General features: G+C 37.7%; 1 protein-coding gene across 1 annotated transcript; it reads left to right on the plus strand.

Annotated features, from left to right (window-relative positions):
• The first annotated feature begins 645 nt into the window (after positions 1–645).
• LOC141602804 (homeobox protein LUMINIDEPENDENS) lies at positions 646–9,401 on the plus strand. Its single transcript, XM_074422858.1, has 13 exons — positions 646–1,115; positions 1,219–1,246; positions 1,616–1,746; positions 1,835–2,217; positions 2,316–2,409; positions 2,495–2,588; positions 3,360–3,486; positions 3,589–3,640; positions 3,739–3,779; positions 3,860–3,948; positions 4,375–4,842; positions 6,890–7,479; positions 8,252–9,401. Exons 1-13 carry the CDS (start codon positions 939–941, stop codon positions 8,915–8,917), a joined length of 2,940 nt encoding a protein of 979 aa, XP_074278959.1. The 5' UTR covers positions 646–938; the 3' UTR covers positions 8,918–9,401.
• The last annotated feature ends 4,935 nt before the right edge of the window (positions 9,402–14,336 follow it).

Genomic DNA, 14,336 nt, shown 5'->3' on the forward strand with positions numbered 1-14,336 from the left:
CATCATGCGTAAAATGAATATATTGTAGGAAGTATGAGAATTTTGTTTACGGGAGGTACATATATGGTTTTCTATAACTATTCTAGTTTTGTGGGTCGGGTGACTTTCAACACACCTCATAGACCCACCCAAATTCCACTATCCCCGCCACTCCCTTGCCTCCTTGCACATCGGCCACGACACGAACCCTTGCCTCATCCCCTACCATCTTTTCCCATAATCAAGTAGCCCTAATTTTCATAACCCTATATTAATTACTATTACTTAATGTGATATAATTGATCAACAAGTCTTGCTTGTGACGGGCTTGTGACCTCTCACAAAAAGGGAGAGGGGATAAGGTGAGACACCCCCCATGTGATTCCCACTCACCTTTCAATGGACATTTTGTGAGAGGAAAGGGTATCCATCACAAGCTTGTGACGGATATCGCCGTCTTCAATGAGAATTTGTGATCATTGATACATAATTAATCTACGTTAGATTCATTACTGGATTAATATGAAAAACTGAGTAGAATTTGGTTCAAAACTCATTGATTAATTTTGAGAGGAAGTGATTTTTTTTTTTTGGTTAGAAGAAGGGTAAGAAAAAGAGTAGTGGTGGCAAAAACTACTTCAAAGAGCAATTACATTCGTAAATTCGTTTAATCCTCTTGCACAAAAATATGTAATGGTCTTTAATTTGGATTTCATTACCAACTACTCCCCACTAATAGAAGCGAAACAAGTAACCCTTCGTATTGTTGGTTTAGATTTAGGTTCGTTAAACAACCAAGCAGCAAGAAACTGCCCTAAATCCGTCGAAAATAACTAAGAACCCTAATTTCTACTTTCAACAACATGAGATTGATTCAATTCAATTAACTTAATCTCAATCAAAATTAATCCTCCTATCAAATTAATCAAACTCGATTCTCCATAACTCTACAATTAATCATGGAGTTGATGCTAAAGGATTACCCCTCGGAGGTCGAAATTGGGGCTTCAATGGCGTCCTTGCAAAACGCCATGGAATCGCAGAAACAACTCTTTCATAAGCAGATCGATCACCTTCGAAACGTCGTCGTTACTCAGTGTAAACTCACAGGCGTTAATCCTCTCTCTCAAGAAATGGTATACTTCCTACATTCTTCTTCATTTTTGATTAAATTCATTATTTACTTTTTATTTCTTTTATTTTGTAATTAAATTGATTATTTACATTGTTGAATTGCAGGCAGCTGGTGCTCTATCCATTAAAATTGGTGAGACTTTTTTTCATTTTTGTTTAATGCTGTGTTTATCATTAATTTTTCGGCTATGTTGTCTGGAATTTTGATGAAGTTGTCGTAATTCGTTGTTGCATAAGCTCGTCTTTCGTCCGATTTTAGTACATTAGGGGAAGAAGTGTTATAATTCCGTTGTTTTTCAGACAGCCGGTTGCTACATTGCTACCAATAGTTGTTGATTTTTATAGCCGTCACTAATGATAACATGTTTTGTGTTAATCATTTGGTGCTTATGATTATGGAACTCTTTAGGTTTAGGATTTAGCTCTTGTTAATTGTTGCAAAGTGTGCGAAATGTCTAAGCTTTATCAGTAGCGCTCACATGAAACGTCTGCTTTGTGATAGGGAAAAGGCCGAGAGATCTATTAAACCCAAAGGCTGTGAAATATATGCAAGCAGTTTTTTCTATTAAAGATTCTATTAGCAAAAAGGAGTCTCGGGAGATTGGTGCTCTATTTGGTTTAACTGTCACACAGGTATTTTTTTTTCTTTGAGTTTCAAGTGTTTATGATTAAGAATGGTACTTTGAATTAACCAGTGATGTATTTCATCCTACAATCACAGGTTAGGGAGTACTTTGCCAGTCAGCGAACTAGGGTTCGGAAAATCATCCGTGTATCTAGGGAGAAGGCTGTTAGAGCAAGCACTAACAAGGAACTGCAAGATAGCGTATCTGCTGATGCTAACCCTTTGTTGGATAGTGTATCTGCTGATGCTGGCCCTATGTTGCTTACCGAGCCTGTACCGTTGATGTCTATTGGCCCTCCCACTAACGAGGAAGTGCCTTCTTGTTCGAACCAGGATGAAGCTCTTCCAGGATTAGACGAATTTGACAAACATTTTGTTGAAAATATTTTCAGTTTAATGATTAAGGAAGAAAGTTTCTCCGGTCAGGTGAAACTGATGGAGTGGATTTTGCGGGTAGAAAACCCTTCAGTTTTGTCATGGTGATTGCCAATCAATCTAACTATATTCTATTTTGGTTTCAAAATGTGAGCTTCCTGTTTTCTCATCTTACTCAATTCTTCCTTATGTATGGTTGTAGGTTTTTGTCTAAAGACGGTGTTATGATTCTAGATGACTGGCTAAGCCAGGCTGCCAATGAAGAACAAACGAGTGTTCTTTCTGTTATTCTAAAGGTATACTTATATGCTGTTGATGAGCTTGTTTATTTGGCGCTTAGAGTGTAGACTGATGTGCCATATTGTCCTGGTTATCATGTAGGTTCTTTGTCATTTGCCGTTGAATAAAGCTCTTCCTGTCCACATGTCAGTGATACTGCAAGGTGTCAACAGATTACGGTTTTACAGGGTACCAGGTGTGGTTCTTTGCCTTTAGCGTTTTCCCTGTGTGCCCAGACAACTCCTTGTTCACATTGGACCTGAAATATTTGTATTTTTGCAATATGTTCTTGCTAATAAATTGTTGCATAGCTGGCATTATCATTAAGTTCCGGGACAAACATGTCGTTTTTTGTTATTGGTCTTCTTTGACAACATCAGCCTCCAGAAAATGTTGGATCTTCAGATAACCATAGCCTATAAATGATAACAGTTAATGACACGATTGTATCTTGTAAATTTATAATGCCTGATCTTATAGTGAATTGTAGCATAGGTAGCAAAAATAGAGGTGGAGCGATCTGGAGAGGAGGGAAATTGGATCCCTTCATATCCCTCACTCCCTACTACAACACAATTTTCTTTCCCTCTAACAAAGGAATGATTTGGAGGCAATACTCGCTACCTTCCTTTTCCCTCCTCTTTCCCCCAAATTCTTCAACATATGGTTGGTTAAGGTTGCCTTCTGAGGCACTGTGGAATATTGTTGTGTATGTTTTTTTAATTCGTAATACGAAGATCGGTCTGTTGGTTATCCAGTGTGTATTTGATGCTCAGGGATTCCCCAAAGGTGTAGTTTGTAGTCTATTGGCTCTTGACACTTCTTTATCCTATCTTGAACTTTGTATGCCCAATAATGTTGTGTACTATTGGTCTTTGATAATCAACTGGTTCTTTTGAATGTTTGTTTTTTTCATAATTTTTGCCTTTCTTTTATACAAGTCACATTAATCTGATTTGAAGATCAGACATATCGAACAGGGCAAGAGTTCTATTGTCAAAGTGGAGCAAAATGTTTGCTAAAAGTCAAGCCTTGAAAAAACCTAATGGCACAACTACTACTGGATCTCACCAAGAAATAAATCTGAGCCAAAGGTAAGCTCTTAATGTAGAAATATTTATCGGCTGTTTCAGTTGATCTAAGTATCTACTGTTTCAATTGTTCTAATCTGCTACCATATTATAAATTTTGTTCAGGCTTGATGAACTTATGGGTGACGGTTCTTGGCAGTCTTCTCTTGATAACCCTGTAAGTATACGCTAGACTGAAAATTTTTAGTTGAGATCTAGAGGGTTTCATTCTTTGCTTATGTTTTTTTTTTTCTCCCTGCATTTCTTGTTTCACAGGATGCTGCTTTAGTTCCTTACGCATGTCCAGATGATATCAGGTTATTGATTGTAGAAGTTAATATTCCACCTGACTGCTGACTTTTCACATAATTAGTTTACCGACTTGCGGAATTTCCAGGAAACTCGAATCTCAGGAAGGCATTAAGCTTCTCACAGCATCATCTGATGATTCAAATAGGAAGCACATTTTAGGCACATCTTCAGCTTGTATCCTTGGAATTTCACTGTTGTTGGGTTTTCTTTCAGGATCACGTCAAATTAGTTAGAATTAAGGCTTTTTTTATATCTGTCTGAGAATCTTTCGGGGTTTTTGTCGTCAACGTAATACGAGTCTCCCTGTGGGATTCATTTGAGTTCCCTTTGTGGGTTTTCTTTCAGGCTCACATTAAATTAGTTAGGGATCAAGGCTTGGTTATCTGCCTGACAATCCTTTCAGGGTTTTTGTCATCAATGTAATACAATTCTCCCTGTGGGATTGATCATATGAGTGCTCGCCTTTTATCTTTTCTAATTTCTTTTAATTTGGGTCAGTAAAGGCAGTTCAATCATATACTCCTTAATTTCATAGCATTTCACTTGTATGATATCCAATCCTTTTGATGATCCTGTTGGCCCTTCCTTAACTATTCATAGATAACAAAGAGCGGAGAAAGGTTCTTCTTGTTGAACAACCAGGCCAGAAAACCGCTAGCAAGAGCCCGCAAGTAAAAGCAGTGCCTGTCAGTCAAACACGGCCCATCACTGCTGACGAGATCCAAAAGGCAAAAATGCGTGCACATCTTATGCAGAGCAACAAAACAAAAACTGAAGGACCTAAAAGACATTTACTAACGAATGATTTCCTTTCAGCATCAGAAGCTTATCTTCGACCTAAGCTTGAAGCTCAGAAGAAAGCATGGTTGCTTCCCCCAAAGAGTATTAAACAAGAGGAACCTCCCTCAAACCAGAAACCCTATGTTGAACAGCAGGAACCTCCCTCTAACCAGAAACCCTATGTTGAACAGAAGGAACCTCCCTCTAACAAGAAACCGTATGTTGAACCGAAGGAATCATTTCTGGATAAGTGTCGGAGGATTCAAATCCCTTGGTGGACACCACCAGGTACATTTATTTCAAATATTTGCTGGATCCTTACTGCATTTCAAATTATCTATTCTTGAAGTGTTCTGAGTACCAAACACTGAACTAACATAATCTAACACTACGTTTTATTCTGGTAGTTATCTCACATTGATTACTGGAGAAACCTGCAAATGTTAAACAAGCACTTGGTTTCGTTTTTCCTTTATAAATTCTAATGTTGAAATATCTCATGTAGATCAGGGAATCTACTATCCTTTCACGAATTTATGGTGCTCAACATTTTCACAGTAAATATTTTGTTGTATAGTTGCTGGCTGTTATTGTGGAAAAAACTAGTACAATCTTATGTAATTTCTTGTGATAGCACTTGAAACAGCCAATTGCATTTCCTAATTTGCAATTCTAGTGAGTCTTGTTAATTTTAGCTCATTGGTAGATTTAATGGTGGATTATGCTTATCACTCGGTATGATGATAAATGCAAAGTTTACGTTGGGTACTACACATTTCATTTTGGACCAAATTTATTGGAATTGCAGCAATTGTTGGTTTGGCAACAGTCAACAGTGTATCACAAGTAATTGTAGTACTCCGTAATTCCTTAGAATTTGAACTCCAATTAGTCACAGGAAGCATCCTACCTGTTTTACCCATCATATATAAACCAACTCTACCAGTGAGTTGCTCTATTAAAATTTGTGTCAAAAGTAATTGTAATAATTCCAAAGTGATGTAATCCAAATTTCGCATTTCTAAAGAATTGAAGGAATACCGATTAGCGCGTGATGAAAGAATTAGTACATGCATCAATAAAGGTGTCTGGTGTAGAAACAAATCAATCTTCAAATTAGTATAGGAATGGATCAATTAGTACCTTTGATTTTACTTCATGCTAATATTTTCGGCTGCTGATTGACTGAAAGAAAATGAAAGAGAAAACAAACGCAAGCATTAGACTTGACTGAATGATGTTGCAGGTGACTGACTGGTGCCATATTACAGTTTCTTAGTTTCTTGCTGATGCCTCCAAATTAGGTAGTCGATGAGATGATATTATCGCCTATTTCCTGAAGAAATTTCCATGGCTGAATCAGCTGTCGTTGCTCTTTGATTGTACTTATTTTGTCATAAGCGTAATTCTGATATTTACGGACTGCAAACTTAACTAATGAGTATCACTACTCATTGACTTTACCAAACATATGATTGTGTTAGGTAATAGATTATCCTAATCTTTGTACAGTGTTAATTATCTACTGAATGTTGGGTTGCTGTTATGTGTTGTCTGGGCTGCATCAAAAATATTGATGACGGAGAAGAAAAATTGATCCGCTTTCATCTGGAAATGATCAAATCGAGTAATTTTTTCTGGCAATAAGAGCATAAATGGACTGAATGGACCTCAAATCACCTACTAGCTAGGCGACGATCACCAGATCTCTTGTCAGTAATCTGGGATTTGATAACTGGTTCAGTTTGTATCTCAGAACAGCTATAAATTTGAAATTTTAATCTTTTCTTTTCTGTTGGATAACGGGTTGAAGTTTGATGGATAAAATCCAGATCTTGGTACTATCCCACAATCACTTTTCTAGCTAAAATAGCCGACATGGGCAAAATTCTCAGTTTGGGAATATCTGGTGTTTAACTATACCGATTGTGCAGGGTTGAGGACTTGAGGTTGTCTGAATTCATATGAAGTAATAACTGAAGTGACAAAAAATCTGAAGAACACAAACGAGGATAATGATAAAAGGAAATAAAATAATTATGAATGAATTTGAACTCTGGGTTCCTGTGTACGGCTCATTTCAGTGGTTCCTGGATGTTCAGATATTAATCGGGTCCCGAGCATATTACTTAGTTTGTGGTTTATATATTGTTGGTTTCTTTCCTTTTCAGCAGTTTTACTTTCTATGTTTATCTTCGTATGTTGATTTTAAGCTTCATCATCAACAAAAATGAAAGCTTTAATGCCAAAATAATTTTTAGCTTCATATAGCCGCGATTATGTTAATTCTGTATATTTTCATTGTAATGAACATCTGTTCTGTTGTTTAATGCAGACGTTCAATTACATTCAGATTGGGGAGTTGGTACTGGAGAAAACAGCAAGGAAATTGAAATCCAGAACAATCGAACTCGACGGGAGAAAGAAACCTTTTACTGTGCAACCCAAGAGGTCCCACTTAATCCCAAGGAACCATGGGACACTGAGATGGACTATGATGATACCTTAACCCCTGAAATACCAATTGAACAGTTACCTGAAACTGATGGTACCGATGCAACCTCGGACCCACAAATACCCGATACTCATAATTCATTGGTTCCTTCAGAGACCCAGGCCTCCACTTCCTCGAACGCGGGGGCTGAGCCAGATCTGGAGCTTCTTGCTGTGTTGTTAAAAAACCCGGAACTCGTATTCGCCTTGACTTCGGGTCAAGCTAGCGGGTTGTCGAGTGAGGACACTGTAAAACTCCTTGATATGCTCAAGTCTAGCGGAGGGTTACCATCGACGGAGGAGGAAGTAAATGTATCACTTCCTTCTCCTACTCCGAAAAGAGATGTTCAGGTTTCCCTTCCATCTCCGACCCCGTCCAGCAGAATTGAAGTTTCTCTTCCTTCTCCAACTCCCTCCAGCAATCCCGGGCCGGTGCGTGATATCGTATTGCAATGCTCAAATTTCATTCCAAAAATGGTAGTGGTTATAATATTAGCTGGAAATGTCTTTGACCAAGGAATAGCCTTCCAAAATAAATAAACCCATGCCTGAACTAAAAACCATAAAAAAAAAAAGAAAAAAAAAAATTTATAAATTAAAGGTAATGCCCAAGCAATACTCTTTAGCCCAAAGGAGGACGAAGACGGATCTAGCCTTTTCTCGGGTCAAGCTAGCGGGTTATTTTAGCTTTTTCTCTTTTTTCGTTTAGGGTTAAGTTTGTTTTTCATTTCCGACGGAGACGAGATCACTTGCATAGTAACATTCTCTTAGTTTGAAATATAATGAAAGTAAAAATAACTCAGTAAACTACAAGTATTTCTCTTATTGTGAATAGCTGCCATTGATGACGTAATTTCTATGATGATTTGTCGGAGATGGTCTGTGTGTCATGTGAGGGGAGCTGGTGTGAATGTTGCGGGTTTTCAGTTTTCAGAGAGCGATAGTTAAAACTTAAATTCTGCTCCGACTGAAATTTATACCCTGCCATTACAAGAAATTCAACTTAGTTTAATAAGAGTAAGGCATCATTCATAGTTAACTAGCTGTCTTAAACCACCTGCTAAAACTTGGTATTGACCCTGAACCCGAGTGCAGTATTCGTCGTTGGCAGGTTTTAATGTCTTGATTGATGCAGACGTTTTATAAAATGCTAACATTAGTAATATTCTGTTCACACATTCAATCTTTTTGCTTTGATTTGCAGAATGGATGGACATTAGAGACTACAAACAATCCATTTTCCCGGCACACTACTCCCGTAGTTGCCACAGCTGTCACTGTATCAGGCAGGCCTCAAAGTAACACCAACTTGCAATCTCCGTTTGCAGCAGCTACTGTAACTCCGCCATTATCGCAATTTTCTTCTCATAACCTCATAACTGAGAATCAACTCGCAATGCATACCCAAACTCCGGCAAATTATCATCAAGTGCATTCACAGCTATCACATCTGTCAGGGTTTCAGGAATTTCCTGAAGATAACAATATGAGAATGACAAAAGCTAGGCATCATGGTTTGCCGCACAATTCTCTCTCTTCTCAAAATACTTATAATCCTATCACGAGGGGACCTGATCCGCCTATGCGACAGGGATTCACGAGGGAGAGGAATGAGTTTTACCCGGGTGGTCAGACAGGTGGGTATGAGTCATGGAGTCCGGAACGTAGTCCTGGCCCGGGTATGTATCACCCCGAACATCAATATGGGCATGGCCGGAGTTATCCAGATCAAAGAAGTTTTGGGGGATATGGTCATGGGCCACCGCCTGATAGACCTAGTAGAAACCAAAATTTACCTGGTTTTCGGGATCATAATTGGCAAGGTGCTGGTGGCAATCGGCGATGGCATGATGGTGATCGGAGGCGATGATGACTTGTATCGTGCCTATAGGCACTTGGTGTCATTTGTTACGGATAGTTGGCCATTTTTTGCCAACATACACACGGAGAGGTGAAAATCTTCAGGCAGGCTGACGGGAGAAAAGACGGGTCATGGACCTGGATACTGCACCTAGACATTTGATATGCGATTTGATTCGATGCTCGAAACAAATACAGGGCAAACAGACCCGTTCACATTTTTCGTAGAGCGTAGGTTGTGAAATTGTTGGACCCAACAAAAAAAAATTGACTTGGCAATCCAAAGAATTTGACATTTAATCTGTGTATTCAAATTCAATTGCCTCACATAAATCAAAGCCCAAGTTGCAAAATCTTTTCCTTGTAAACAATAATTTGAAGCCTAATATCAACCTTAGCAAGAGGATCTGTTAGAATGAACATAATCAAAAACATCAATTCTTGTGCAGGACTTTTAATATATTATTGTAATTTAATTTTGCAGTTTACTTGTACTTTTGATTTATTGAGTTTATTTTTGCATTACACATTTTACTCCATTCAGTACATTTTTGAATTAATTTCCCATTTGCATACCTTTGTATCATGAACACCCAATTAATTAAAGTCTATCAAATTTCAACCATAAAGCCTCCTAAAGACCTAAACCAATCATATTTCTTCCTTTATGTATTATAATTCGAATATACGTTTTTGGATCGTTAATTAGAAATTATACATGAAATTAGTATTGGATTTTTATTATGTTTGCTTCTCCTTCCACTGCAATATTCAATAATTGAAATTCAACAATTAATTGGACTGTACCGGTGTGGTTTTAGGGGATGGCTAATCCAGCGAGTGAAATGTGCTATTGCCGGCCGGCGATTCGCTGGCGGTGAGAAAGGGAAATGGGAGAGACAATATTGAAAAAGACGTACTGTATTGAGTAAAATTGTACTGCGAAAATCAACACCCTTGATTTTTAATGCCACAATGTTTGCATAATATACACTGATACATAGGAATATAAGAAAATTATAAATCTAATTTCCTCAATTACTAATCATTCAAATAAATTGAATTATAGATGATAATTTGAATATATAACAAAAAATTACGATGTAACAACTCTACAATTAAGCATACTCTGGCCAATAGTTTTAGGATTACCGGATTAGTGATATTGAATTTTAAATGTGATGGGAAAATTGGGAATGTGAAACCAAGGTGCACTTTGTAGGGTTTGGAAAACAGCTGGCTAAGCTACCTTTGAGAAGATCATCTGAACTGAAATAAGCCGTGATCATGATCTTATACTTTAACACGCTCCCTCACTCGAATGCTTAAATTCTACTTGTAATAAGTTTGAAGGTTCTCAGGATTTAAATCTATGACCTTTTGGTCACACTGCAGCTGGCTCTGATATCTAATGAGAATACAATTTCAATGAAAACTTTAAGTTATGGCTGAGCCCAGACCCAGTCAATGGTCTTATAACTTAACACTACCACCATTTACTTTTAATCTGTGATGAGCACTGTCTGCACTGTGCTACAAGTAATACCAAGGCAAGCTTGTGATTATAAGTCGGTAATCTGGCTAAGAAAATTCAAGGGTTCAACTAAGATAAGGTGCAACGAGGACATTTATACTTCTGTATGTTGTTTATAATAGTTTAAACGGGTGATTGACGGTTGGTGTTTGTTTACTCACACTTCTATTAACAAATAAAATTACCAATTATTTCCCGATAGTAATTCAGAATCCTTGAAAGGATTCCTAAACCCTTGCTCTATTACCTCTGCTGACCACACCCTCCCTTAAAAGAAAGGTTAAAGAGTGCATGTTGTTTGACAATTGTGCCTAAACATAATGTAATGATCCTGACAGAGGGTGTAATTAGTTATAGATCGGAGTCCAAATAGAAATTATGAGAAATTTTGATATGTCGGGTATACCACATTTACTATTCACTATACACCAAACCAACGATAGTACTCCATTTGATTCTTATTACGAATTGCTCCATTTAATTTTTGCAAAAACATCAAGGAATCAAATTGTGCGAGTAGATGGTGAGTCTCACCATCTTAACATCAAATTAAAGTGACGCAATTAAGTAGGAAATAAAGCAATCCTAAAGAATTGGAGAGAGTATTATAATTGAGAACATTTTTAGTAAATAACTAAGCATAATATAAGTAGAATAGAAAATTGAAAATAAAATTTCTATGTCGTTACGTTAGTATAATATGCTACACCCACCCAATATTATATACTTCCTCCCATCCACTCCAAATGTAACATGGACTCACTTTTCCTCTCACAAAAAGCGGGTTCATATTACCTTTGGAGTGGATGAGAGGGAGTACATAGTACCTAGGTAACACTACTACAAATACAGGCAACCACAACGGCCCTTTAACAACGCTTATTCACGAAAATCATCAAAACACTTTGTAGAATTTATTCCGCGAATTTTACCAAACTTAATGACAACGGTTATGTGTTGTTAACCGTTGTTATTGGTTTTAACAACGGGTCATACTTAAACAACCGTTGTTAATGAAAAAACTAATAACAACGGTTAAATTTTAACCGTTGTTAATGGTTTGGCGCCAAATTAGTGAAAAGTAATCACAACGGTTATATTAGAACCCGTTTTTAATACGTTTTAACAACGGTTGTAGACTCAATAACCGTTGTTATTAATATTATGAAAATCTTAAGAACAACATATTGCTTTATTCTGCTATACGCTACAAACACAAACACAAGCTAATACTGCTACTATATCATCCTCCATTCCTCCCTGATCGTCTCTCTGTCTTCATCTCCGTCACTGTTGTCACGTCTTCTCTCCCTCATCGCGCGTGTTTATCAATCAGGTATATATATGTTTCTTAGCAACGCTTATTATAACTAGATATAGGATTTTTTGGGTTATTATCTAATTTGTTGATAATTTAGCTTAATTGCTTTCCTGAATTTCGTTTATTTGTTTGCTTATTATTGTATTTTCTCAATTAGTTGCCTATTATTACGAATGTAGAATAATGACTCGAACTTGGATGATTGATGCAAATATGAGTGACCGCACCTACAAGGATGGTTTAGCTGAATTTTATGAATTCGTTTCGAACAATTTGAAAGGTTCTTCTAGTATTGCATGTCCTTGTGAAAGATGTGGTAATATTAGCTATATGGCTTTTCCGGATGTTAAAATACACCTAGAAAAGTGGAGATTTAGTCGATCCTATACACTTTGGATTTTTCATGGGGAATCATTAGAGGAAGAGAATAACTCTGAAGAAGATGATGTTGAGGTACACGAAAGGCTAACTGATGATCCTGAGTTTGCTGAGTTTTTTGAGTTGGAAGAGTTGGAAGTAGAGAAGTTGAATGTTGGGTCTATAAATAATGAAGAGAATGATGATGAGTCCATTGCTTTTGAAGATGTAGGTGATGACACTAGTAATTGGGATGACCTTAACAACATGTATGAGAAGTTGTGTGAGTCCAAGCACCTCTTTATCCTGGTTGTAAGTTCACAAAAATGTCGGCTGTGGTGAAGTTGTATAATATCAAGGGGGCAAATGGGGTGAGTGACACGTGTTTCACTAGTTTTTTAGCCTTGATAAAGGAGTTGCTTTCTGATGGTAATGTTCTACCCGTTAAGACATATGAGGCGAAAAAACTAATAAGAGGAGTGGGTATGAAATATGAGAAAATACATGCATGTCCAAATGATTGCATATTGTATCGGAATTATATCAAAACTTAACCAATTGCCCTAAATGTTTGGAGTGGCGTTATAAGGATAAGGAAGGGATCCCGGCTAAGGTGTTGTGGTATTTTCCATTGATACCAAGAGTCATAAGGATTTATGCGAATCCCGATGATGCAAAAATGTTAACTTGGCATGAAACCAGAAGAATAAATGATGGAAAGCTAAGACACCCGGCAGATGGTAAGCAATGGAAATCGTTCGACGATAAGTATCCCGAGTTCGGCAATGAACCTAGAAACTTACGTCTAGCGCTGTCCATGATGGAATGAACCCACACGGAAACATGAGTAGCCAACATAGTACTTGGCCGTAGTGTTGGCTATTTATAACTTACCTCCATATGTGTGCATGAAAAGAAAGTATTTGATGTTGTCGTTGTTAATTTCCGGCCCTAAACAACCTGGAAATGATATAGATGTATATTTGGAACCTCTTCTAGATGATTTGCGATTGTTGTGGGATAGTGGGATAGAAGTATTTGATGCATATAAGAACGAAACTTTCAATTTGAGAGCGATGTTATTGTGTACAATATCTGACTATCCGGCTTATGGCGACCTTTCTGGGCACACAGTTCATGGGAAAGAGGCTTGTCCATTGTGTGGGGAGGATATCGAGTCTGAATACTTGAAGTCTTCTCGTAAGTATGTGTATATGGGAAATAGGAGGTTCTTGTCTCATGACCATTGTTATCGCAAGATGCTGAAAGCATTCAATGGAAGACAAGAACTTCGTCAACCTCCTAGAATTTTGAGTGGGCATGAAGTTTATCAGAAAGTAAAGCATATTGAGATAGATTATGGGAAGAAGAGCAGCTCTAAATTGTCTACTCGTGGGTATAAGAAAAGATCCATATTTTTTGATAAACTTCCATATTGGCCGACCGGAGGTCGCATTGCCTCGATTTCATGCACATTGAGAAAAATGTCTGTGATAATATTATCAATACCCTTCTGAATGTTCCTGGTAAAACAAAGGATAACGCCGCAGCTAGGGAAGATATGAAAATGATGGGTATTAGGCTAGAGTTGGCACCACAGAAGAGAGGTAATCGTACATTTTTACCGCCAGCGGCTTTTACCCTTTCACGGAATGAGAGAAAAGAGTTCTCTGCATGCTTGAATGGAATTAAAGTGCCACATAGTTATTCGTCGAACATCAAAAGCCTAGTGTCGATGCAAGACCTAAAACTCACCGGGTTAAAGTCACATGATTGTCACACTTTGATGCAACAATTACTACCTGTGGCTATTCGTTCCATTTTACCTGAAAAGGTAAGATATGCTATAACTAGATTCTGTCTCTTCTTCCAGTCCATATGCGAAAAGTCATCGATCCCGATGACGCGGATTCATTGCGGACCTCGTTGTAACCTCTCTTTGTCGATTGGAAATGTATTTTCCACCCTTTTTCACTATCATGATTCATCTGACCATTCACTTGGTTAGGGAGATTTTGTACCTTGGGCCCGTGTACTTGAGATACCAGTATCCTTTCGAAAGATTGATGAAAGTCTACAAGGACTATACATCTAATCGGTATCGTCCGGAAGGTTGTATTGCTGAACGCGCTATTTTAGACGAAGCTCTTTCATATTGTTACGCTCATCTCTCCCCTGAGGAGTTGATTGGCGTTCCTAAGAATCGTCATAGTGACT

This window comes from Silene latifolia, chromosome 1 (assembly GCF_048544455.1).
Source record: "Silene latifolia isolate original U9 population chromosome 1, ASM4854445v1, whole genome shotgun sequence".
In the NCBI taxonomy this organism is placed as follows: domain Eukaryota; kingdom Viridiplantae; phylum Streptophyta; class Magnoliopsida; order Caryophyllales; family Caryophyllaceae; genus Silene; species Silene latifolia.